This window comes from Setaria viridis, chromosome 1 (genome assembly GCF_005286985.2).
Source record: "Setaria viridis chromosome 1, Setaria_viridis_v4.0, whole genome shotgun sequence".
NCBI classification, from domain to species: Eukaryota; Viridiplantae; Streptophyta; class Magnoliopsida; order Poales; family Poaceae; genus Setaria; species Setaria viridis.
The window spans coordinates 23,566,456-23,594,426 of NC_048263.2; the positions used below are offsets into that span (position 1 = coordinate 23,566,456).

The window sequence follows — 27,971 nt, forward strand, 5'->3', positions numbered from 1 at the left end:
GGAGGCGGCAGTGGCACAGCCGGCCGGGTGGTGGAGGACATCTAATGGCCGGTGCCTGTGGTGGGGGTGAGGAAGAGAAGTGGTTAGGAAGGGTGGGGAAGGGGCCGCTATGTGAGGCAGGCAGACAGCGCGGCGGTGAGGCCACCGCCATCCGTAGTGATGGTGGAGGCCGGCGGTGGCGCGTGCCGGAGAGGAAGAAGATAGGGACGCTCGCCTGGAGACTCCGGTGATGATGACTGCTTCAAGATCTCTGTAGATTGGGATGGAGGGGAAGGAGGGGAAGGGGATGTTGGCGAGGCAGAGGGTGGCTGCATGGGAGGATCAGGATGGAAGAGCACGTGCACTAGGATAGTTTGTTTTTTTCTTATTTTTCACGTGCTAAGTGGATAATGCCCGCGAGAGTCCCTCCGCGATAGGCATCCATCAAGGGCCCATCCGCGTAGCCATGTCCTATTAAAAATATTAGCCTGAAATGGATAATTTTGTAGCTCATTGTCTTCATTAGGCATGCAAGAACCCTTGTTATCTAAAATTAATTGGCCTCTTTAGCAAGTTAGCTTGCTTGCTTCGCCCTTTGGAGAGTTGGGTTGAAATAAGAGTAAATTACACCTACCAGATAACAGCTTGTATCATTATATCATTTTGGTCCAACAAATTTCAAAACGTACGACTGTACAAGTATATGCACAAACTTGTCAAAGGTGTGCATATATGGTTATATGCATGCCATATAGATGTATTTTGCCACTGTGGCGGATGATAAGGATGGTTTTCATGCATGTAACCCCTATCTTTATCTCCCCTTCTCGTCTATGTCCTAATTATACACACAACTCTTATTCCTTTGACATCGATGCCCAGATTGGTCGTATCACTTTTCGCGGAACTTACTCAACGGCACAGCAATTATCAATTTGAAATATGCAACGTTCATGTTGCATTGGGTAATTCCTTATGCAGGAACCATACAAAATGGGCTATATTTCTCTCCAGCAGTATCATATTTTGTTATTTGCTTAGCTATGTTTCTTTAATTCTGTCGCCTTTTATCTATGTACTTGGACGGAATAAAAAATCACTAGATATAACACTACACTGTGTTATGCCTGTTCATGCAGAACAGTGTTCTTGCACACACTAGATTGAGGCGTTGAGCCACACGCATCGTCAAAACTGATAATAAGCACAGTAAGCTACAAAATGTACTAAACTGTTAGTACTACGCGTAAAATTTACCCTGAACAAAGTTCCGAAACATTTCCATCCAATATATATCGGTTGTATGACTGAAGTTGCATTTACAATAATCATCTTTTCACTTATCTGTTCACAAATATAAAAAAGAAATAAGAACTGCACGGACTTAGATGAGAAGGTGGGATAAAGATAGGAGCTTATGTGCATAAAGCTGTCCATTTCACCTGCCACGATGGCAAAATACACCCACGTAGCATACATGTGAGTACGTGACCGTATATGCACACATTTAACAAGTTCATATCTTCATTTGCATATTTTGCTACTTGTTGGACTAAACTGGGTGGGTGCAATCTATGTGTATAGGGAAAAAAAATATATATTTAGAAAAGTCAAAATAACGTAAAACAGCAGCTTGTTTTGATTTTCCCTTCTGAATTCAGCAGCTTGTTTTGATTTTCCCTTCTGAATTCAGCAGCTTGTTTCGGTCAGTCATCTGCCTCGTTTCCTTGCCTCGGACCACCGCTTGGACAAAATTCGGTTTAAAACCCCTGCACCCAGACCAAAGTTCCCCCTCGACGGTACGATCAGATTGGGATCCCGATCCTCCCCTCCGAGCGGGCACAGTCCAACAACACCAGCTAAGGAGGCAGCTAATTAAATCGATTAACTTAGAGAAGAGAGGTCACGCACGTAATAGAAACAAGACAGAGCGAGCGATCCACATCCCATGTCGCATCAAGTCGTCGCTTTTTTCGTTCTCTATTCATAGCTACAGCCTCCTTCCGTACAAAAGCGTGCGAATGTACGTCAGCCTTCAAACTTGAAGGACTCCAACCGTTTACATGCCACACCCAAAAGGAAACGAACACTAGATTTAGATACACTAGATTGCTATATTCTTTGATGATGTGGCACTTGTAAGCAGCAGCAGCAATCAGTGCATACAGTCCAGCCCCTAGCTACATTTATATACAACGAACGACAGACTTCACGCAACTCAAGTAACGTAACCAAACTAGCAAAGTTACTTCACACCCTAAGCTTGTTAATTCTCCTCCATTCTTGACCTTGTTTAAGCACCAATCTTTGGCTTAAATTAACTGCACTCCGTTGGAAAAATATATGTGCTCCAGCCTCCAAGAAACGCCTTCAGTCAAATATCTCTTGGGCTTCAATTATGCTGTGCTGGCTGCATGGTTTCGCCAAAGTGGAATCAGTATTTGTATGTTTCCGACATGAAGAATTTGTTGGCAATATCGAATTAGGAAAACCGATGGTTTGGTCGCAAAATCATATCTGGATTTAAGGATCAAGAAAAGCGAATGATCTACTTACTTTTCATCCTTGGAGACTCGATAGTACTTCTCAGCAAGCTGCCTTTGACCGATAAGATGGGCGAACCTCTCGTCATGGGTGATTACAATCAGCTGGAAGTTCTCCTGCCCTTTCCTGGCCTCCATTATTCTGAGAGACGGATTCAGTTCAGTTGGAAACTCCACCTGTTGGTGATAGTCAGATATTGTTGCCTAAAGGAGTACCTCAACAGCGCAGTAGCAAGGCTCTCTGCATTTGGGCCATCTAGATTCGTAGTCGGCTCATCCAAGGCCAATATGCCACAGTTCAGACAGAATGTTTCCGCCAGTGCTAGTCTGATTATGAGAGAAGCAAGCACCTGAAGATGAGTGCAGATAACCTTTTAAGATATGGCTATGTTTACTGAAAAGGCTTGAGAATATTCAACGAGGCCTTTTGACAAAAACATGACAACAAGCTACGCAGTAGAAGTTCATGAAGACAACATTTTACCTTCTGACCAGCACTGCATCGCCCTCTCATTTCTAGCTCAGCATCACCCGTTTGCATAACAACCTGGATGGTGCAGGAATAAGAAACAGAAATTCAAGAAAATGATTTTGCTCAAAAGGAATAACTAGTTTAACCTACACGGTAGCTGTATGATCGAGTGCCAGCACCCTCAGAATCAGAATTGATGCTTATGTAATCAATATCTTGGCCTCTGTATGTCTGTTGCCACAGTTCCTTGATTATTTTATTTATCTCCTCCATCTTCATAGTGTGGAAGCGCATGAGAGCCCTGGCAGAAAAATGTGAGCATGTTGTTTATGGAAAATTTCAGATAACTGGTAAAATTGGATCTGAAAGGGAAAAAACATGAATCTATGTATCATCAACTACAGCCTAAAAACATAATTGACTGTGTATTCAATAGTTGTAAATGTACCCTTATTGATGGTAGCATTGAGGAATTAAATAAATCTACCAATAAAGACTTTCTCGAATATGCAGGAGAACTATCATTGCATTAAGAAAGGAAAAAGGCCAAAATAGCCACACACTTGCCCCTAAGGGCGCCTAAGTTACATTCGCGGCCGGAAAAAAATATAAATGACCACTAGCACTAGCCATTCAGGCTCTAGTCACCCTTTAGCACCTGCCAACATCCAGAGGACTGCTTCCTCGTATACTAATAATGATACATGTCTACTCTCTTGATTTCAACAGTTAGTAATCAGTTAGTAAGGAGTGGACTCAATATACTATGATGGATATAGGACAAATGAAATGTGAAATGCCTGGCTTCAAGAGACGCAAGAAAAGGTATGAAGGGTTCGCTAGAGTCCCACAATATAATGATTAATTGCCGCTGGGTTGCCTCATTAGAAACAACAGGCTTCAAGAGACGCAAGAAAAAGTGTGAAGTGTTCGCTTTACAGATGATAAAAGAGTCCCACAATATAATGATTGATTGTCACCGGGTTGCTGATATACTGATATCCGAGGCTCCTTATTAGTACAAGCAATTGTGGGTAAGTAGGATCTAATGGAAGGAGTAACCGTTGTGCAGGTTATGCGTGATTAGCATGTGTGGAAATTATCTGCATCTGGGACATACTACTGCAAGTCGGCATACGAGGCGTTCCCTGTGGGCAAAATAAGGTTTGCTCCTTGCCAAATGTGGGCTGCTACACCCTGCTTGTTCCCCTCAATATGATCAAGCAGATGAGACCATACAGCACCTGATAATCTCTTATGTATTCTCCAGACAAGTTTGGTCAGGGGCAGATCTAGTCATCTAGGGCCCGGGCTGAGGTGCTGCAGCCTGGGTCAGCCCATGTAGTGCCTATGTAAGCAGTAAGTCAGTGCTCTGCTCAAGAAAGAGGCCAAATAAGCCAGCATCAGCCAAATTCACAGGAAGCCGACAAGCAACTAAGACAAAAGGCAAATGCCAAAGCTATTGTGGCCTCGTTCACTTCATTCATTAAGTTTCGCGTACAGCAAGTAGCTTAGAAAAGGGCTCATTCAGAAATATCATAAACAATTGCATATTCAATGGTCATTCCAGGTGTACGCATGTCTGTGAGGTCAGTATCAGAGGAGGGCTCCTTGTGGTGCATGGACGGCAGGGGCAAGGGAGCTCCTAAGGCTGTTCATGGGTTAGACTAAGTGCTTTAGGCCTTAGGTTTCTTAGTCGTTCCGTATCCTTTTGGCAGCAGTATGCTTATCATTCTTTTTCTAGTTTGTTGTGTGTGGGTGTGTGCTGTGCCTGTGCATTCTAGTTTTGTATTTACCTTTCTTTTTAATGAAAAAAGATATGCCTCATATGTGTTCAATAAAAAAATAATGGGTTTCACGAACAAGTCACATATTGTTGATTTAGCCAACACTCTCATGGTGCAACTGGTCAGCCGAACACACCAAAGAAGCGGTTTGCTGAGCCAGCCCGGGTTCGAGTCGCAGCACAAGCTTCGTAAAACAAAAATCAGGGGGATGTCTCTCCTCCTGGTCGAGTTTTTTTTTCTATTGTTGATTTAGATTATGCTTACTCAATGAGCAGAAGAAACGTTTATGAAACAAATCATTAAAAAACAAAACAATGCCACCAGAGCATACCATTATCAAAGCCCCCGTGGGCAACCCTAACCCAATAACCCATGCAGGGTTGTTACTGCAGTCAGGGTTAGGGGGGGGGGGGGGGGGGGGGGGGGGGGGGGGCGGCTTGATAGAGACCAGGGTTGTTACTGCAGTCAGGGTTAAGGGGGGGAGCTTGATAGAGACCAGGGTTGCCAGTATGAAATTTAGGAAGCCCAAAAAGACAAAGTAGCTAGCATCATGCCCACCTCAAGAATTTAGTACCATGTCAGATCCCAATTCTACATCCATATTCTGTTTGGCTTATATCAAGTCTAGCACACTAGGCCACAGAAGTAATATATCAATTGTCTTTCAGAAGTTCCTAATATGATGTAGTTAGGTTTTTCAGATTAGCATGAAAATATTAATAAGATTGCACTGTTTTTCAATTTGCAATGTGTTTAACCATGCACAAAAGACATGAGTACTATGGCAACCATGATTTTTCCGATAATAGAACATGATCTATTATTAGGCAATAAGATTGTTGGTGGGAAGCCTATTGCTACTCTGAAGGAAAAACAAGTTTATCTACACTTATCTGGGAAATAAGACCTTGGAGTAATTGGTGTAAATTATATATTTTCCACCTATCACTACTTTGAAGGAAAGCATGCTAATCTTCAACACAAGGAGCAAACATACAGATCTTATTTAAGTGAAGAAAATAATGTTCAGGGAATCAGTGAAATTCATGAAGAACTATATAGGATGTAATGCTGCCACAAGGTACTTACTTGTCTAAAGCAGCATAATATCTGTCCAAGTCCTTGTTTGCCATTTCAGTTGTCTGGAACCACATCAGTTTTCAGATCAATAAAAAATTGGAGTCATAGAAACAGAAACTGCAATATCATGCCATCTACCTTAAGTTGGAGAAGTTGATTAGTATACCGCATCTCGATATCCTTGTACTGTGTCTGTTTAAGCTCTTGCTTGTGCTTTGTTATATTACTTTGATAAACAGAAAGTGTTCCTTGACACCTGTTGAACTACAATCATGTCCCCGCAGATCAATCTCATGATGTCCAGTTTACAGAAGTAAATCATATTCAAATTTAAACATTTTCACTAAGTACCAAATATCATGCTTTATTTGGCAGTCTCATACAAGATTATGCTATTGTATCAGAGGCAACTTTCTTAACTATTACTGTGAATAGACAATACCTCTGAATTAAGCCTCTCTCTTTCTTGAGAATGACGCTTCAGATCAGCTTCTATAGTAGACGAGCTGCCTATTGAAAGCACTCTCTCTTCAAGTAACTCTATATCACGAGTAAGCCGATCCACTTCAGCCTTTGTTTTCCTGTAGTTGAGATTGTCATCTATGTTTCTTTTCAACTGGCCCTGACCCTGCAGTAGTTCTTTGCTCTTGTTTAATTCATCTGATATGCCTTGCTTTTTTGCCTCACAATTCTGTAGCTCAGATTGTTTAAGTGAGTGTATTTCCTGCAAATCATTAAGCCTTTCCGCTCTTTTGGAATCCAAGTACCTGAGAGTATATTTTGGAGTTACAGATAAGCAGTAAAGTTGGAGAAATGAAAAGATGGAAAGAGATAAGATACTCTTTGATCTTCATATTGAGTCTTCCAAGTGCATCAAGTTCTTGCTGGAAGTCCCTTTTTCTTTCTGCCATCCGATGATATTCTTCATCAAACCTTTGCTTCAAAGCATTATACTCTTGCAACAAGCTATCTTTCTCTTTAGACAATGGATCAAGAGACTCTTCTAAAAGCTAAATCATTGAGAAATAAAATAGTTGGAAAGCAATATACGAACATGTTTAAGTACAAGAATTGCAACGGTATTGATGCAAAAATGACAGAACAGAGATGTACAACAGGAAACAATGAGGTTAATAAGAACATGTAATTAAAAACCAACAGCCACAAATGCGACAAAAAAAAAAGTCATGGCACGAATTGACCTCAAGACTTAGTCCTGACATTCAAGTGGCCAAGGTACTTGACCACCACATCAGCACACATCTCGATGCCACAGTAAGGGTGTATGGGGGAGATGCACAACGAAAAAATTGGACACACATAGGGCGTGTTTGGTTCTGTAGCTGGCCTGGCCTAGCCTTTCTTTGCCAAGCAAGGTTATCCTTGCCCGCGCCGGCGAGCGTTTCTGGCTCGCTCGGGCTGGCGAGGAAAATCTGAAAAGCGCTGGCCCCGAGGTGATCTTACCAGGGAAACAAACTCCAACACCATGGCCATCTCCTTGTCCAGCTAGGCAATACAGTGGCCAGCAAAAGATCCAGACAGACCCATAGTCATGTGCTAGACAGATAGATAGACAGACAGGCCTAACCCTAGAAAAACGAACCATCTGATACTCTACCACATAATACACCTTTGCTGCTGATTACTGCATCATGCAGCACTGCCTCGGTGATTGCCTTAGAGTTATACCACTATCCTTATGTTTGCGTAATATCAAGTTAGCTTCAAGTTGTTAGGGTTGAATCTATTAAAAGAGAACAAGCAGAAATCTAGTCCCAGTATTCTTCTTCCCAGCCCCTTTGGTGTGGCTACAAGTCAGCTCTATTGCACTGCAGCGGTCAATGGGCATCCTTGTCTAAGCTTGCCTGTGTTGCAACACTAAGAAAGAAGGAACCAAACTTGAACAAAGAAAATAGTAGTCAAAACCATACAGATATTGAATATAAAAAGGATCAGTGAGTACCTTCTTTTCTACGGCCAGTTGTTCTTTTTCCTCAGCTAGACGCACCAATTCCTCTTCAGCTTTTTTGAAACTACCCAACGTGTTTGAAGCTTTTATCTTCTCTTCCCGAGCAGTGTGCCATCTCACCTGAGCACTTGCCAAATCCTCATTTAGCATTCTGTGCTGATCCCTAAGATCATCCACTTCAATACTCAATGTGTCCCTGCCAAACAGAAAGGAACATCATGGTTGTTAAAATTATTGTCGTTTCACCCTTGTAGATCTTTTCTGACCTTTTTTCTAACTTTCTGTACAGTTTTTTAACCCTATTTGATATATTTACCACAGTAGGGGCCTCCCCTACTTTAATTACCTCAAAAAAAAGTCAAAAAGAAACATCATGGTTGTTAAAATTATTTTTTGAACTTAACGGTGGTTAAAATTATTTACCACAAGTATCGAACACCCACATATAATACTGCAGTATCATAACACAACTGAGAAAGCGGAGTTTGTGTGCTTATTAGAGTCTGTATCTGGAGAAATATGGATAAATATGTAATGGAGATGGAGCTTTGTCACGGGACATAGCATCTAACTGTTGGTGCGCCGAGCACATGCATGATGCATCATCGTTCATAAAAATTCTACACACAACACAAACTAATGGCTATAACTAATTCAATGCAACAGTGTGTCGAGTATGTCAATATTGATGCCAACACAATTACTTTGAGGCTCATCATGTAACAATGTCCCCCGTGATCTAGCCAGGGGGGGGGGGGGGGGGGGGGGTCTCTGTAACAACATTAGGCCTAATATGTCTTGTACATCATCCTTATGGACCCACATAATCTAAGAGATGAGTCAACAGCAAACCTAACAGTGTGTTGCCTATTAAGTTGTACCTAACTGTGAACATGATTCACTAATTTTTGCGCGCACCATCCAATGGCTAATCTCCAATAGAGACGACATCTGATAAATGGTGCATGCATTGATGTTTAGTGGCTTAGTGCTAAATATTCGTTCCAGAGACAACTATTCCTAGACAGCAATCTTCTTTCTCTCACCACTCTCTTATCCACATCACCTAAAAGGCTAAAATCCTACGAGGCAATGCCATGAAGGGACCCACAACTAAAAGATGGCTGACATGAAGTGTTTTAATGCCCTGATGCTGGTCAGGTTCAAGAGATTGCCCACTTATTTCAATGATTAATTTCAAACTGAATAAAAAAAGCAATTTGCTATATTATTGCTAATTCCATCAAGGATAAGCTCTAAAGGTTTCATTTTTGAATCGTTGAACATTAAAATGAGACCGTTTATGAACCATTTTATGCTTATTAAAAAGATTTCAGATATGAGAATTTGCCCTCTAGAATTTCTTCAATAGCAACAAAGTGAAATGACCAATATAATGCTGCTAAAGCAAGACTCGAGTTACATGGATACACATGCCGTATGCTTAAATGGAAAGAAAGCAAAGGAGAACTAAAGGATTAGAGGTAAATCAAACTGACTTTACACAATCCAAGTCTCGCCCATAGGATTGATATGCTCAATTATATTAGGTCTGAAATAACCCACCCTCTACTTCCCTATCTTTTGTTTTCCATAACTAGTACAGCTAAAAGGGACTGAAAAGTCCACATAAAAGACATCACTTTTATAATACCGATGATTGGATGTGCACTAAAATATCTTATGAACTTAGCACCTTGAACAACATTTTTCAAAATTAGCGAGCAGGATTATATAATGGAGTCCTATTGAACACTGCAGACATGTTGCTGGGAAAATTCCCACAAATCAGATACCTTGTCCTCTGGACGGAGTTTAGCTCCTGTTGAATTTCCTCCAAAGATTTAACACCTTGGCCACAAGAATCAAGTTTATATTCAAGATCTTCTACTTCTCCGACCAGCTGTTGTATTTCACGTGCATGCCTGTCAATAGCATCCGTTGGTTGTAACAAGGCTTCCACTGCATCCCTGTCAATTTTAACTTGGGCAAGAACGCCCAAAAGCTGCAAAAAGGACCACATCATAGATATGTAAGGAAAACTACTTTCTCCAAAGATGGAACTCTTGGAACAGAAAGGAAAGCAGGGCAAAATAGAAAAGGTACCAAACATTTTGACATATATAATATAAAGCATTCTCAATGAAATAACACTACAACAGATGATGTCTCTGCTAGAGCTACTTAAAAGGAAAAGAATCTAATTTTTAAGGAAGCGATGCAGCTGTAATGTGGTCACAGAAGACTTGGTTCATGTTTCCTCAAATAGTAGCGATCTCAAAATACCAAGAAACATAATATGACATCAGCTAACCGAAACAGTATATAGATTTTCGCAATTCAAGAGAAGTCAATCCTACCAAAACCTATGTGGGAGGCCCAACTTACAGCAACTTCAAGTTTGAGATTATGCCCAGTCAAGCATGCCAAAGATTTTTTAATGAAAGATATCATCAGTTTCATTTAATGAAAATGAATTGTACATGGCCTGAATTACAATTGTATCCCATCTTTTTGAAGAATAGGTGTATTTTAACTTTAATGCATGATACAAATATCAAGTCTTGAAGGTTTTTATTTCCAAATTGTGAAAAGGAAAACCGGGTGCACAAACCACCCGCTTTAGCTAGTCAAACAGAAGTTTTTTTAACCATGGTAAATTAAATAATGACCATTCCATAGACTAGTTTCAAAGAGCATTAAATACTTTAAAAACAGATAACTGTCAACAGAATCATTATGAAGCATAATAGAGCTCGAAGATAATTCAGTTTGGAGATGTTTTGATCAATGAAAATTAGCTAAGTCCTCTTGCTCTGCTGTCTACAATTTTGTGTGCGAGAATTGAAAGCGGATGGGGTCAATAACAGAAAACTAACATCATCAAATGTTTGTTCCTTCTGACTTTCGTCCGCCAAACGTTGATTCAAGTTCTTCTCTGCTAGAGGTATAGTCTCTTCTACCAGCTTCATGTAATCATCATAGACAGTACGAAGTTTATCCAGTTGCTGAAAAAAGGTTTCGGCTTCTGAGTATTCCATTGCCAGAGCTTTAACTCTCTCTGCAGTGCTTGCATTCTGCATCCTTTGCTGAGATGGACAGAGAAAGCAACATCAGTGAACAAGTCCAGCATTTAACTTTTTAACAGAAAGAACAGTCTTTGATTATTTCATCACCTACTTTCTTTACGAACTCGTCTTCCTCATCAGGTGTAAAAGCACGTTCACAGCATGGGCATACATGACGATCACGAGCCACTTGTTCAAAAGGTACAAACATCTGCCGCATTCCATTTGCATATATCTCTAATCTGTGCGTGGGCATATCAAAGAAACCATTTAATTTAAGTATCCCCAGACAAAACAGCTTCAACAGAATAGTATAAACTTGGACCAACCTTTTCTGTTCATCTCTTTTGTCCTTGGCATCTTGCAGAACTTTGGGAAACATGTCAATGTCAGCAGAAATCTGTGAAATAGATTGAAGCTTCGAGTCCAGGAATCTTCTCTTTGCTGTATAAAATTGTCAAATATCAATGGCAATACACGTTGGTGAACAGAATAGTATGGTATTTCAGTAATATAAACAAATGAACCAACATGCAGTTTCAACTGCACCTTAATTCCCACAAAGAACAATTCGTATACATAATTGTTACACAAAATATGGTATCATTTTTGAAGGAAAAAGGCCAACAGTTAGAGACTGGTTATCTAGATTTTTAGATGAGGCAAGACTTCAAGCTCACAGAATCAAGGAAAGCAAAAAACAGGATTTCCTCTATTGGGTCACCAATGTACAGCATTAGTTTTAGCCCTAGCTCTTAGCCTCCTTTGAGGTCTTTCTGAAGTCTTTTTTCCTTTTAGGGCATTGGGGTGCCCTTTGGACTTTTGTCCTTGTACAGTTTTATTTTTCCTTATTAATATATCTTACCACAGCGGGGGCCTCCCCCGCTGTATAGTTTTCAAAAAGAAAAATATGGTATCATAGTTTTTTAACAAAAATTCTACTGTGCCAATGAAGTGATTGCAGACATCTGTAGCAAGGTGAATTCAACACACTACTCAAGCTAGGTACTCCCTCCGGTCAGAGATACCTGACACCGATTTTTCACGGTCTTCAAGGTGCAACATTCCCTGTTATTACAGGAATAAGTAGGGATGAAAACGGATCGGATACGAATGGATATATATGGATACAGATAGGAATACAGATAGTTATTTTTTTTCTCTGATACGAATAGTGCCAAGACGTCCTATTCGCATATTATAGATATCCAATTTTAAGTATCCGGATTCGGATACGTTACGGATATTGAATATTCGGATTCAGATATAAACTATCCATTTAGTGTCTGAACCCCTTCGGTCGGAGGAACAGAAACCATCTAAATAACGCCTTAGGGTAGTTTTAGAGGCGGTTTTGCCTATGTGCCATTACATGTGGACAGTGACATGGCAAGGACATGTTTAAAAATCTAACTCACCCCCTAAACTACGTGGAAGATTACATAGCATTGACCCCATCCCTATCTCTCTCACACACACAAGCCATGTCCACTAGTCACCTCTACACTATCTAGCTCTGTGGCAGAGATGACAAGCATAACCCACTAGTCATCTCTGCACTATTCTAGCTCTGTGGCAAAGATGACAAGCACGTCCATTATTCTGCACGACAAGAGAGACAGAGCTAGAATAGTGCAGAGATGGCTAGTGGGACATGCAGAAAGAGATATGGGGACAGCACCACATCATCTTCCATGTAGTGCACCACATCAATGAAACAGCATAAAAATTGTCTGAGGGAATGATTTAGACGTACTGAATAGTTAGGGGTGGTAAATATCCAATTATACAGTCAGTTTCAACAGTTTGAACGGATCAACACACCTCATTACAACCCCCACCCCCAGCATCCCCAAGAAAGTAAAAAAGCCAACACCATCAAATAAAAACTTCTTGCTTCTAGTTGTATGACGGCCTTGGACCACCTAATTGTTTCAAATTTGTTTTCTTTTCCTGGGAAAAGCTAAAGGCAAGCCCAACCAAATAATCCCACAGTCGACTTCCTCCAATAAAATTCCCAATTCAAAACATAGTGGAACTACTTAAATTTGCCAACTTGGTAAAATGTAAAGTGACAAGATCTTACCATCCAAATCTTTTCGAAGCTTTGTTAATTGTTCTCTAGCATCAGATACCTTGCTCTGAGCCAGTTTAAACTCCTGCTCTGCTTCCTGGGATTTTGATTTTAACTCGTTGTATTCCTTATCCACAGGCCTGAGTAAGCAGAATCAATGAAACCATTATTCATTAGTAGATGCAGAAATGGCAAACATTAAATGTCAAATGCATTATTGTAACTATAAGAGTATATGTTATATTGCTATATGTGTGCCTTGCTATGGGATTTTTTAGGTCTATTTGCCTAATAGCATAGGTTGAATCCATGTAAGCCTAAACTCTGAAGCAAGCATCTATTGGGTAGACTACAGACATGTTTATGCACTGTTTTGTATATGATCAGCTTGCGTGTATACATTGAGCTCATATTCAAGATACAAACAATTCATGGAAGTGTCCACAACTGAAGATACTAGTTCTACCCATCCAGTAGTCCAACTAAAGCTGTTACTGTAACTACAGCTTTGCATAGGTAAATATAATTAAGATTGATGACGTGAGTATGTCAAGGTAGGACTTATAAGTCATTATGTACTTCAAAAATATTGGTTACACATTTAATATAATTAAACTAGAGTATTAGGGACAAACCAAAAGGCTTGATTGATCTCCTTCTTCATATCCTTCTCAGCAGGAAGCCTTCCCCTAAGAATATTTCTGATTTTGTCCTTGTGCTCATCAACCCTGCATTTTACAATCCAAGTGTTATATGATTTTTTAGAATATGAAGAGTTCAATGATCTTAGATAGTGGAATATTTGTGAATAAATATTTTGCCTCATTGTATGTGGGCTCAACAAATACTGTGAAAGGTAAGGAGTAACTAGCATACACATAATGCACAAAACATTAAGAGAAAGGAAAGAAACATGCATCTCCTTCAGCTTCTCCTTGCTGCTTTCCAACGCATCCTTCTTCAAACCCAGTTTTACTCTGTCATCAGCATCTCTATTTATGCTATCTTTCTCCCGCTGAAGTGCTTTGATTTTCTGATCCAAACTAAATATTTCTGTCCTCTTCTGATTTATAATAGAATCATAGTCTCTTTCTCCAAGGGCAAGTGTCTTCCTCTCAACTTCAATTTGCTATTTGAAATGAAGATAGAACAAATTACTTCCTTCAAATTAAGAGTTCCATACTTTAAAGAGAAAGCAAAAGAATGTAAAGAAATACATGTGGCAGGGGTGCAAAACCCATTAAACTTCACATCTTTGGGCAGTTGCTATGAAACAGAGTTTCGAATGATCAAATCCCAGTGTTAACTGTCCAGGTACTGCTGGCACCCAGTTTTCCCAGAGGGGACCAGGAGTTACAGTCGGCGCATGAACAGTGCCAGATTGACTGCTTGTCTAATTTCTTGACATCTAGGACAAATTTCAAACTGAATCCTGCAGCTATAACTTATGTGTACTATATACATGACTTTTTTGACAAGCTTTTGAAACAGTGCAACATGATAAATTCACAGTCTACTAGTCGAATAAATACCATATGTCTCTCCCTTTCGTCAATACGGGACAGATTAAGCTTCAAAAGCTCCACTTCTGCAGCATCACGTTCTTTCTCTTTATCTTTAGTGCGCCTTGAAATACCTGACTGAAAAGTACTTAACTTATTAGGAAATAGTACCGGAAAGAAAAATTATGGGGGAGCATGCTAGTATAGGCAAGTCCAGTGTTCTCTCCATCACTAACCATGGATTCAATCTTAGACTGTATCTGTCCATCAACTTCAGAGTTGCGAGCATTTACTTTAAGATAGTGTTTCCACAAAACATCTAACTGATCGTCATTGGATTTCTGCTCAAGAAAAGAAAACAAACATATTTAGTTTGTACCTTTAATGATGATGAAGCGCCCAACTGTACAGGGCAGATGTTTTTAATGAAATACGTAACATCCTTCCTCAGCAAAAATCATTTGGAACATGACATACAATCATGCACCCAACCACTGAGTTCGCAAGCCACAAAAAACTAAAACTGCAAACTAAAAAGGATGCAGAATAAAGCAAGCTCACAATATGGCCAACTCCATAGAAATTTTAATTTTGAGAACGATTTGGTAAAAGTATACACCAGAAGCAATTCTGAAAAGAAAAAAAGAAAACCTTCTTCTCCTGCAAATCATTCTCAAGATTTGAGAGTCTCGCTTTAATTCTGTTTGTAAGGTTCAGAGCAACATCATTTGTAAAGGGAAATTCAGGAACTGGCCCAAAATTATGTTTGGCGAATATCTTTTTTATCTCAGAGTCTCGTTCCTGCTTCATAGACATGTGAGCCTGAAAACCATAAACATGGAATTAGACTCCACTATAATGACTAAAGAAAAGAGGGAAAATGGCCAGCAGGTAAAAATAGAAGAAAGGATTACATCAGCTTCTGCCTGGAGCTTTCCTATGTCACGTGTTAACTCAGAGATTGTCTGGGACAGCAAGTATCCTTTTGTTGCTTCATCATCCATCTCTCTTCCTAGTTTACTGATTTTAGTTTCTAGTAGTGCAATCCTTTCTTCAAATTTTGTTTGCCATTCCATTAGTTCCTCATCGGTATCTGAACAGAACAATAGTCAACTGCTGTCATATTGGGGGAAAACCATTAGGCAAAAGGGCATACCAGTGAGAACTTTACCTTCATTTTCCTCAGAAAGTGCAGCATACTGTTGCTGCTGAAGTGTAAATAATGTACTTCTCTCCGCTGCTTTGGTGCTAATTTGCCCCTGAAGTCTTCTCAATTCATCCAGACTTGTTTTCATATGCTTCATTTCATTCTCGATACCTTGGATTTTTTCCTTCAGTTGCTCCATTTGAGATTTTGAGGCATCTGACTTCTCTAGATCTTGAGCAATATTTTCACGAAGCTGCAAAAGTAATTGGAGTGAATGGAACAGTTTTCCCTCTAAACAAAACTCAACAGCACAAGTGTGAAATGTGTTCGGTTTTGCTGTAAACATCTTCTGTTATACAAACACCATTTTCACCAAACAACTAAATTGAAACAGAACTGTACCGAAAGCAATACGAGTAAGAACAAGTAGAACAGAAGAGACGACTCAATAACAACAGTAATTATCAGAACAGCACTTATATGACAATCTCTATAATTTAGAATAGGAAATGGAAGAGGGAGAAGATTGAAGAATGCAGATCTAGCTTAATATATGCAAACAATGTAGAATTTGGAATCAGTTTGCTGTGAAACTAATTTCCATGTGTTAAGAAATAAGAATCTGCTATTCTGCTGTCGAAGGCGAACACATGTTCTTCATATGTCCATTCTCAAATATGCATATTGTTTAAAAATTTCCAAACATTATCATTCTTCACCACTACAATTAATTAGAAACATTATAATTCTTCACCACTACAATTAATTAGAATCTTCACAACGTAAATAAATACTGATAAATCAACCAAATTCAAATTTGATGGAGATTTTAAAGGTAACACCGAACAATTTTGGTCCTGGAGGTAGTTACAGCACGGGCAGGACAACTGTGCAAGTCATGTGACCAACTTTTTATACCTAACAGTTCATCTTTAAACAAATGTTTTGATTCTAGGCCATACCAAAGAACCACAAGACCAATCCTCACAGAATAGTAAGTTTACAGATGGCACAAAGGTTGCCAAAAAAAGCAATAGCTATCTTTTGCCGATACTGATTTAGCAACATGCAAAGAAAAGAAAAAACAAGGTAACAACCTAGACTGGTAAAAAGTACCTTAAATGCTTGATCTTTTACAGTCTGAAGATTCTCCAGCTTCAACCTAAAAGTCTTGATCTCTTGAGCTTGATCCTTGTGAAGTTTCTTTATGACTTCTAGAGCTTTGGTATAGCTGTACTTGAATTGGGAAATTAAGGAATTCAGGTGGTTGTTATGAAAATGACATCATCTCATGGACCTTGAAGCAAGAATTATTTAAAGTACATGCTATTTCAAACAGGTGATGATAGTTTCAATAAAGAAATAATTTGGTGCTGCGCAAAGCTTCTTAAGTAACATTTAAATAGTAGTTTTTTTCAAGTACCGGGTCGCAGAGAAAATGTCATCAAACTTCTTCTTAAGCGTTGAAGGGTCCTGCAATGGCCAATTCGACTCATCTTGGTGCACAAATATAACATTCTCCAGTACAGCCTTTGAAACACCCATTAAGGCTGGAATCTCTCTATCCATGTCAGCACATCTGTAGCTGAGACAGACCTTCTGTACTAAGATATAACCAATTAAAGCCAATATGTCAATAAATAAACTTATTTGACCCCGAAGTAGGAAACACTAGTTCCCTGTTAGTGAGAAACATATGCAGTTCCTTGCATAAAACTTAAAATCAACAAAAGTACCAAATAACAGGTGTCAAAATTCCATTGCCTGAAGACATGTATTTCATGTACAAACACATTACGGCAGTCTTAATACAAAGATATCAAGGCTGAGAAGTGTGCTGGGTAGAAAACCTTTTGCAAAGACAAGAGACACAAACACAAAGGAATGGAAGAGATTATGTGTCCTTTCAGTTTACTAGTACCTTACATGATTCACAAGATATTTTCATTATTCCATCAATTGAATACCTTTTATATGTATCAATAAGATGGGAGTAAAAGAGTATTTCATTATCTTCTGAAATCAAACACATTGCATAACACTATGCGCGCGCATGCTAGCAGCAACTGTACTATATACAAAGCATATGGGGGCACTAGCATGATGCCATACATATCTTTCATGACTGACGTTATTTTCATGAGACTGGGAACAGAAATTGATGCAATAGATTCCTTTTGGAGATAAATTTAGTGTCATGAGAAAATTCAGCTACTTCCAAGCTACCACAAACAAAGCAAGTTAGACAGTACACATGAAAATATGTTGCTGTTTCATTAAGAGTTGTTCAGCAATTTGTTATCCTGGGTTTTTCAAAGCAATGCCACTATAAATGTTGCCCTCTCGTAATGCTATACTAGGCTATAATTTTATAAACTCAAAATGCAAAGGCCAAATGGGGCAACAACTTAAAATCTGAACAAAAACAATAAGAAGAATGTGCGGACCTCGCCCGTGTGTGGATTTATAGTCTGGAGAACACTTTCAATTGCCTTAAACTCCATCTTTGATGCCTTTTGGGTAAGCTGGAAGGATCGGATGCACACCACATCCTTTCCTGCCGCTGTCTTAAACCGCAGCTTAATCTGCCCTTTTGTTTCCGTCTCTCCAGCTACCTACATTTTACAATACAACACGGGTAAACTTCAAACAGGTTACAGAGTTGCAATTCATCCCAGATTAGCCACCATTCTCAAATTCTCTTAAGCTGATTCGAAGATTCTAGTATTCACATTAAGTAGACCCGCATGCACTACACTATTCCCAAATCCAGTACAAGGCCCCCTTACAAGAGTACCAAGACCCTGGTCAGTTAATGGACTAATGGTTCAGGAAACCACATATCACCTTGGGGTCGTGGACGAAGGTGTGGCCGGAGCGGGAGTTGGGTGGCAGCTCGCCGGTGCAGGACAGCTTCAGGCACTCGATGATTGTCTACAAAAGCAAGAAAACAGAACATCCAAAAATCAATCCGGGAAACACCAATCTGCTGGGCGCGCGGGCGGGGATTGGTTGGTAGTGGGGAATCACACATACTGTCTTGCCGGCGCCGTTGGGGCCGACGATGAGGGTGAGGGGCTTGAAGAAGGTGATGACGTTCTTGTTGTCGGGGTCGAAGCTCCGGATCCCCTTGATGAGCATCTTGTCCACCGTACTCATCTTGCCCCGCAAGCCCCCGGTGCCGCCGCCTCTGCGGCTTCCGCTCCTCCTCCGGTTGGTGCCGGCGCGATTACACGGAATCTAGATTGCGGATGCTATTCCGGTATCCATCTATTGGTTCGGCTCCGCCATGGATGGTTGATGGAAGCGGATTGAAAAGAGGAAGGAGGAGGAGGAAATGGGGGAGAAATCCCTTTTTCGGTTCTGGGTTTTTGGGGGGGTTTGGCCTCTTTGTGGGGTTTAGGGCTTGGGCGACGACCGACGACCTCCTGGAGGCGTACGGTGGAAGACTCGGTTCCCGGGCTCACGAGTCAGAGGCCCAGAGGTCAGAACCTCACAGACTGCCATTCGGGGCGAAAAAAGAGAGAGAGAAAAACCTTCTGATTCTTTTTTTCATGGTATATTCATCACTAATCATTCTTTCTTTTTTATTTGCGAGTACTAATCATTCTTTTTTTTATTACGAGGAAGCAATACTAATCATTCGACTTGCTAATACTCTTCCATGAGGTACTGAGGGGTGAATCTCTGGTGCGAGTGCTTCATATTTTGAGAAAATTCATGCAAAAGCGCACTTTAAAGTTTCAGAAAAACAATTAAAACATGACACACTCATAGTTCATTGTATTTATTCTGTCACAAAATGTTTTGACAGACAATGCTTTTTCTGTCACAAATTAGTGCATATTTACTCGAAATTTTCATTTTCATGTGAAATAACCTGAAACCAATTTGAAACTCGACTTATGTAACAAAGTACAACACACAATGAACTATGGATGTGCCAAGTTTTCAAAGGAAATTAAACTTCAAACTTTGTTTTCTTTCTTTTTACAAATTTTCATCGTTTTCAATATCCGTGGTGTTTCCAATAGAGACCAGCCCGCTTGTTCATATTGTAGCCATGGTTAGCATAAGCTTTGTTAGCATAAATAATGCACCAGAGAAAAAAAGGAGATTGGCTTGGGGTGCGGGTATGTGTCATATATTTAGGGTGATTTTGATTGGGTTTTCCAACCTGCTTTTACTTTTGCAAAATCCAAAAGCCAACTAAAGGGTCTAAAAGTCATAGGTGCTTTTGCCAAAAAGCTGCTTTTGCTCTAGTACAACACCAAAAGCATCTTCCTCCCTGCTTTCAAGTGCTTTTAGGGTAAAAAATTACCCACCCGCCACTGGTTACGAGGGTACCGGTTCGTTTTTCCTCCCCCGTTCTATTTGTCCCCCACGTGCAGTCCTGTCCGCCTCCTCCCCGCACACGATCGTCCACCTCCTTTGCACGTCGCCCCCAGCGACCCGCCGCCCCCGGTCGCCGGCCGCATCCATTGGTGGTATTATTGGCGCTGGACAACGACTTCATGTTGCTAGCGGACGCGGTGGCGGTGGTGCGGCTACTCCGGCGAAACTGCGGCCAAAACCTGGACAACAACTACCCCTAGAGCATCTATGCGAGCGTGTGCATCTTTTCCCGTGGCTCTCATCCTCAGCACATGGTTCAAACGAGCTCGCCCCCATCGGCATGGCCGTGGCGGGCTCTGGCTAGGGTTGGGCGTTTCGGCCGTCCTAGCCAGGAAATGCTCCAACGGGCGCACGCGCGAGCATCCATGAACTTCGGCGAACTCATTCTTGTAGCTACCCTTAGCGGAGGGGGCCGGGAAAGAGGTTCTCACCTTAGGGTGTTGATGGCGGCGGCGGAATAGGGAAGATATCATGGTGGCGTCGTGCCTGATTTTGTTGGGCAAGGAGTTGTTGGGGTCGCTTGGGAGGGTGTCACGGCACGGTGGTTGAGAGGAATTTGGTGGAGATGGCTTGACGGCGGCGAGGTGTGGCGGGCAGTACTGGCGGAAAATAGAGGAGCTTGAGAGGACGACGACGGCGGTGCTATAAATATGTGGAGCTTCATCGTGATCCCTTCTACCAGCCCTTGCCTGCCTGGTTGCTCTGGCGGTGCTGCTCGACAGCACGTGGCGGCGCTAAGATTATTACCGCGACGGCCCAGCGGCGAGCAGCAACACTGCCGCTGTTTTTTACTGCTGTAAGTTTGAGGTTCGGTACACAGAAACATGTCCGTAAAAATTGTGTAAAAGAAACACGATTTCTTCGAGCACCGATAAACAAAAGTGTAGATGAAACATAGGTTTATAAATGATAGATAGGAACTTTGTTCAAAGGATCCACTGTTTGAGAGATCAAGAGCTTTGAAAATCCGATCATGAACTGAACACTTGAGTTTCAGTTATTTAACTGAGATTCTACCTAAGTCTTAAACAGTATGAAAAGTCTTAAACAACATGAAGTTCAAATTTTGAGCTTCGCATATAAAATTTATTTTTTTCCTTTCTAAAATAGTCATTTACATGCGACTTAGTGAACACATTATTTTGTTACGAGCAATTTGTATATAAACACACCCACAGACTTTTAGGGGCATTACATATATTTCTTACATAATCTACAGTTTCATAGCTGTTCTAACTAAATGGTTTTCTGCTTTTCCCACAGCTGTTTTTCCATAGCCCACAGCCCACAACAGCTTTTCCAAAAGTCACAGCTCAACCAAACACACCTTAATGTTGTTTTCTCGCTTTTGTTGACTTCTCCGTAGTCGATGCAAGTCTGAACAGAACTTTACCTCTTCTTTTTACAGGCAGCAGTAATTCATCTATAAGCCAATTCATACATATCAGAGATGGAACTTACCTCTCCAATTCATACATATCAGAGATGGAACTTACCTCTTCTTTTACAAGAAGCAGTAATTCATCTATAAGCCAATTCATATATATAAGAGATTTGGGAAAATATATGCAAACTGTAACATGATATATGTATAGATTTATAGGATCATGGCAGCAAGCAAACACTGTTATCAGCGATAACAAGGTACACAAATTAATTAAAATTATAGGATCCCCAACAGTAAAATGCATTGGACGTACAGATCAACCGTTAGCTATGCTTTTTGGATCATTGACAGTAAGGGGGGCACGTCCCAAATCGGGGAGGGAACCACCACAAATCCACAATGTAATGGTAGTTTTGTGAAAACTTCAATGTGTAGTTTTTTTTTTTGCTGAAATTTACTTTTGTTCTACCGTCCAAAGCAATCTCGCAATCAGGACTATGCTTTCAGACCATTCAGATATGACACACAAATTTAGCACGGATTCATCACCAGATCAAGATGGAACAAATACCACATAATCAAATCAGAAAATAACCAATATCATTAAAAACTAGAGTGTCCTTCGGCCTCGACTCAATGCAAAAAACTTGTAAATTCTCACCCTAGCTACTATTAACTACTCTAAATTGTCGCTTATTCCAACAGTCCGCAAAAAAGCTATTACCTCAAATGGACATAACAAATGAATACTAACAGTAACAAAAACCTAGATGATGCTCCAGGAGGATTAACACTGAAAGATGGGGGGCAAAAAAAGGCACATCAGCCGACGACCAAAACTAGAACTACATCTGAATAGGTGTATATTCTACAATTAGTAATAACTTCTTTTCCGCTTTTGTTGCCTGCAAAAATAGTGGTCAAGAACAGGAACCCTCAACCAATTGATGAAGCTCTATGTCAACCTCGGAACAATCTGAGGACCATGGAATGACACTCCAAGAGACGTGCAGCTATGTTGTCCCTCATTTCGCGGGTGCACCAGCAGCTGCTGTGCGACCACCACGACCACCTGTGTATTCAACCCTCTGGTAGCCGACATCAGCTCCCCGTGCCGCACCACTTCGGCCACCACTTCGGCCACCATAATCGGACCTGTAACTGAATTCGCCCCTTCCATAGCCCCTTCCACCACTGTAGTTACCACGGCCTCTGGCACCTTCATTTCTGAAGTTGTTACCCCTGCCTGGTGCAAACCTGCCGCCACCTCTGCTGGGGCCTGAAAAAGGGGGAAATAGATCACAATTGAAATGGGAAGAGTCAAACAATTTAACAAAATCCAACAAGAGTTAAACATAAACAGCACGTGTAGAAATAGGTATCAACATATTCTCAATAGAATTGTCAAGAGAACCACTCAATGAGATTTAGGAGAAAATTTGGGTGTACTTAAGAGTGAGAACACTACTAGATTCCAACATTCACCGACAGGATATTTTAAGTGGCCGAGGGGGATTCACTCATTAGCATTTTTCCCTGATGGCCGAAGGTGCTTAAGCGTGATTGGACCATTTCCTGTAAATGAAGATGAATTTCCCTACCAAGTATTCACTGACCAGGAAAATCAAACCAGGTGCACAAACGAACAACAGCCCATCGGCCACCTGCTGGCATCTCTCAGCAAATGTCGCAAATCTGTAGTTGATCCTTCAAACATATCTTTGCAGCTTCTAAAGGAGTAATCACAAAATTACGCACCCATGTTTAGAATCACCTAAATCTAGCTCCACGCAAGCTATATGCCCTTAGTCAGCAAGTTAGCACCAAAAAGTGGGCTCATGTTTGAAGTTTGATCCTTCCTAGATCAAAATATATGCTGGTTGAACAAAATGACCGATGATAAAGGAATGTCTTTGTAATATACAATAAGAGGAATTTCAAGACATATTTTCCTATTCAAATCATGGATCTACAGATATAACATAAATTACTGGTGCCATCCATTCATGTTCCTATGATTCATATGCCAAAGGGTAGGACCAATGTGACATTTAATCTCAATTATACTGGTGTCTGAACCAGTCATCTCATTCATATGGCCCAATGATATAACTGGCTTAGGCACTGCATGAAGAATCAATTTATATATAAACTGACCTCGTGAACCAGGTGTCCTCTTTTCCTCAACGTAACATTGACGACCGCCAATTGTTACAGGAGAACCCTGCAGATTAAAAACATAATCAATTAAACTAAGCTAATAAATCGCCAAAAAAAACTCCTTGAACTCCACCTCTCAAAGGCATCACTTAGTGATACCAGTACTTTTGTAGAACTTAGTAGTACTACTTTAGACCTCAACACATACTAGCAACCAAGATCATTCATACAATTTAAATGGCTAAGGAACACGAAGTAAATCATGGGAGCAAGCAATATGAATAGATGAATCGAAAATGATAAGCATTTATACATACCATACATATATACCACAGGAAAGGGAGCAAAATGACAGGAACCACAATGAAACAAATCAACAGTTTATCTGATCTGTCCACCAGGACTTCGAGGACAAATCAGGGAATCTTAATATGAAAAAACTTGCAAGGGAATCCTAATCCAGGGTTTACCCATCTAGGCCTCTACATGTGTTTGCCTATTTGCAATGCAGAAAATTCTGCACAATTTCCAACTAACGCATGTGACTTTTACCATTTCCTACAAAGGTTCTAAATTCAAAACCAGGTCCAAGCAGTTCATTTGACAAAAACGATTATACGTAATTCTTTTTAATAAAATCAATTTGACCATCACGATGGCACTAAAATGGGCAATCACCACATAATCAAGACAAATAATGGTAACTCACAAGACAACTACCCTTATATTCAGCCAAAATTAACTTGGAAATAAAGCTCCTAGAGAATGGGTATATCACATACAGTTCCCGTGGTAATGTGAAATAAGTTCCTTTGTTAATCTACATTAAATTTCCAGCACTAGAGAACCAGATAATGTTCAGTGTTTTATCGAAGTTAAAAATACAATGAACAAGCTAATACCACAGAAAAAAAATCAAATGAGCTGGTTGCATTAAACAAATTACCTCTATAGCACTCTGGACAGAAGTTGCATCCTCAAATTCAACAAAACCATAACAGAACCCTTGAATCTACATTTTCATAATATGAAAACATTGATGTCAACTTTTGAAGTCAGAATAGCACAAATAAACTCCCAAGCCAGTGCATGCAAAAAAGGGGTACCTTATTGCTTCTGACTTGAATGCCATTTTGCTTAATAGCACCAAATTTCTTGAACTCATCCTCCAGTTGAGTTTCGGTGGCATTTAAAGGTAAATTCCTCACATATATCGCATGTGCATCAACTTCAAAAAGGGATTGCAAGGTTAAGAGAGGCTAGTGCAACTAACAAATTACAACTGATATCTTGGATTTAAGAAGAACCTTCTGGCTCTTGGATAGTGCTGTTCTCAGGGTTAGAACTGAAAGCTGGTACGTCTGTGACGGGGGCAGGAGCAGGAGCCTGCTTCTCTGGTTTGGGTGGTGCAGGCCTAGTAGAAGGTGCGGGAGCAGGCAATGGAACTTCTTTCATGACTTTGACCTGCAACAAAGAGAAATAGTAATATTGTTAATAAAATAAAGCAGCAAATAAACCTGGTGTTTCACAGCGGAGTAAATAAATCACCAGCTACCAAACAGGAAACAGGCTATTCAGTTATTTCAAAGCAAACAATACCATCTTCACAAGCATTACAAATAAAATAGCACAACAATTTTAACACTATCATTTCCTTGTCAGCAGATTAACTCTAAAACCTCATGACACTAAAGACACGCCATAAAAAAACTAGTTGTGGATGACATCACATCAACGCTTTTCAGAGTGAACAGAGTCCAGGATAAGGTGTCCAAATTACCTGAGTTCATATGTAACAATAAATTCTGGAATGGACTAGCAAACAGCTTTAAAACAGCACACATGCACAAAATTGCAAAGCATATAGAATAAACAAGATAATGACTGAAACTGTATCATCCCATGAACAGGCGCAAGTGCATGAGCAGCAAATGGAGTTCAAATACGAGGAAGTTGCTTTTGAAAAACCTACAATTGAGGCATATGACTTCTTTGGCGCCTCCTCCTGCGACACTGGGGCAACTGTAGTTGCAACTACCGGTGCCACATTGTTTGGAACTTCATTTATCACTTCAGGAACATGTTGTTCCTCATCCACGACTTCCTCCGGTGGGGGATTGTAAACCTCCGCCTCCTCCTCCTCCTCCGGCTGAGGCGCTGCAGGCTCCACTACGTGATGTTCCTGCTGCTGTGTGGCATCTACAAAACAGTAAAAGACGAGATTTTATCATCTACCTCATGAAAAACGAAACCAAACAGCAGGCTCTGCTTTACACACCATGTTCAGGGACGGCAGGCTCAACAGCTGGAGCTGCAGTGCCGTTGGCAAGTGGAGCGGCAACAGGTGGGACTACGGCGTCCGCCTCAGGCTGCGCCTCGACAGCGGCAGGGGCAGGGCCATCCCCGACGAAGCGGAATATGTCGTTGAGCACGAAGTAGCCCTTCTCCTGTGGGGCGAGGAAGAAGGACTGCGAGAACTCGCGGCGCACGCCGTCGCGGCCGGTGAGGTGGCCCGTGACGAGCACCGTGACGCCGCGTTCTAGCGACTCCTGCGAGTCCACCGTCCTGATCTCCGCCTTCGCCACGTCCATCTCCATGATCTTCTCGCTGATCGCCTGCGCAGCCGCACCAGACACACACCCGGGTCCCAAAAACCTCTCAGAACCTCGACCGAAATGAACTCAAAGCGCCAGATCTGGGAGCGCGCGGGACAGTGGCTCACCTTCATGGTGGTGACGGATTCCATGCCGGCGGCGGAGGCGGGGCGGCCGACGCGGCTGTCATCCTGGTAAAAGCGGTACACCAGATCCGGCGACTGGTGCAGCACGAGGTAGTACTGCTGCACGAACGCGTTGCCCACCTGCAGAGACGAGCGCAGAAAACACCAGATCAGCTTCCGGAACACGGCGAGAAGCCCGCCGGAATCCCGGCACGGGAGCGGCGAGCCTGCTTACCACTTGCGCGGGGGGCGGCGCCTCGGACGCGGGGGCGGCGGCGGCGGGCTGCGGCGCGGCCATGGGGGCTGGATCGGGCGAGTGGGGCAGCTAGGGTTTAGGGGAGGCGCGGCGGCGGCGGGTGCGTCGTGCGGCTCCCGTGAGGCGGCGGCGGCGTGTGGGGCAGCGCTTGGGGTCTGGTGGCGAGGGAGATGGAGGCGGGGCGAGGAGGGAGGAGGTGTAGAGGCGAGTGTGCAGGCAGGGCGCGGGGGGCTGGCGGCTGACGGCTGGCGCTGGGGCTTATGCGTACGGCGGATCTGGAGCCGAGTGTGAATCTGTTGATGTGAATAGCTGGATGCTTGGTTCACTGTCAAAAATTGGCAAGTCACCAACCCTGTCGGGGGTGTTTGCCTAAGCGCAGTCCCAATGGCGATAGTTTCTATCCTCTTAATTATCACGCCAACTAAGCAATTTGCTGATGTGGCAGTAGATTTATTATGAAGAGAGAAACCATTTCTTAGAGAGGAAACTAAGTCCTCACGCGCACCAATAAGCCAAAAAACCAGCGAATCTGCATTGGGGAGACCCAAGTAGTTTCTTCTTACTTACTTACTGCCGGATCCTTTGCGCTTGCACCGCTACTACCCATCACTCGAGCTCCTTTACATGATGCACAGAGGATCTGGTACTAGAAGGGAGAATGATTGGTTGGATTTTTGTTTAAACTCTAGATAAAAAAGTTGCATTGTGAAGTATGATTTCTTGATATAATATCCTAGACTATGGAAACTAGGTTGGTTTCTCCCATTGGGACTGCCTATCACATCGGATGTTTAGATACTAATTAGAAATATTAAATATAGTCTAATTATAAAACTAATTACACAGATGGAGTCTAATTCGTGAGACGAATCTATTAAGTCTAATTAGTCTATAATTTGATAATGTGATGTTACAGTAACCATTTGCTAATGATGGATTAATTAGGCTTAATAGATTCGTCTCGCGAATTAGTCTAGGAGTTCTGCAATTAGTTTCACTAGTAGAGAATTGGCCTTTAGTCCCGGTTGGTAGGGTGCATATCTCCCGAAAATCCATCCGGGATAAACCAACCGGGACAAAAAGGGGGTCTTTAGTCCCGGGTCTTTCAACCGGGAGTAAAGGTCACCCTTTAGTCCCGGTTGGTGTCACCAACCGGGACTAAAGGGCCTGCCACGCCAGGCGCGGGACAGGCCCTTTACTCCCGATTGGTAAAAGCAACCGGGAGTAAAGGGGCACCAACCGGAGTCCCGGTTGGGAAACCTAACCGGGACCAAAGGGGCACCCTTTACTCCCGGTTGCCCCTTTAGTCCCGGTTGGGTTTTCCAACCGGGACTAAATGTTTTGTGCATGGCACCCTGCGTGGCGCCTGAAATTTTCATGCATCACGTACGTAGTACCGCGGCTCTTTTGTTAACCTTTAGTAGTTGAGATTT

The 27,971-nt window shown here is 41.6% G+C and overlaps 2 protein-coding genes across 2 annotated transcripts; both read right to left on the minus strand.

Moving 5' to 3' along the window:
• Positions 1-1,930: 1,930 nt before the first annotated feature.
• Positions 1,931-19,038, minus strand: LOC117852007 (DNA repair protein RAD50). Its single transcript, XM_034733924.2, has 27 exons — positions 18,658-19,038; positions 18,469-18,555; positions 18,069-18,236; positions 17,045-17,220; positions 16,738-16,852; positions 15,646-15,874; positions 15,389-15,567; positions 15,126-15,296; positions 14,711-14,815; positions 14,505-14,612; positions 13,890-14,101; positions 13,608-13,700; positions 12,985-13,112; positions 11,228-11,342; positions 11,011-11,140; positions 10,710-10,919; positions 9,627-9,835; positions 7,825-8,026; positions 6,702-6,871; positions 6,304-6,628; positions 6,000-6,125; positions 5,871-5,923; positions 3,145-3,295; positions 3,007-3,069; positions 2,739-2,872; positions 2,536-2,664; positions 1,931-2,389 (listed from the first exon to the last, which is right to left on the minus strand). The coding sequence occupies exons 1-27, from the start codon at positions 18,778-18,780 to the stop codon at positions 2,350-2,352; spliced, it is 3,951 nt and encodes a 1,316-aa protein (XP_034589815.1). The 5' UTR covers positions 18,781-19,038; the 3' UTR covers positions 1,931-2,349.
• A 2,940-nt stretch (positions 19,039-21,978) lies between these two features.
• On the minus strand, positions 21,979-26,776 carry LOC117857111 (nuclear transport factor 2). Its single transcript, XM_034739610.2, has 9 exons — positions 26,518-26,776; positions 26,286-26,423; positions 25,842-26,178; positions 25,536-25,762; positions 24,871-25,027; positions 24,670-24,791; positions 24,510-24,575; positions 23,561-23,627; positions 21,979-22,682 (listed from the first exon to the last, which is right to left on the minus strand). The coding sequence occupies exons 1-9, from the start codon at positions 26,578-26,580 to the stop codon at positions 22,429-22,431; spliced, it is 1,431 nt and encodes a 476-aa protein (XP_034595501.1). The 5' UTR covers positions 26,581-26,776; the 3' UTR covers positions 21,979-22,428.
• Positions 26,777-27,971: the final 1,195 nt, after the last annotated feature.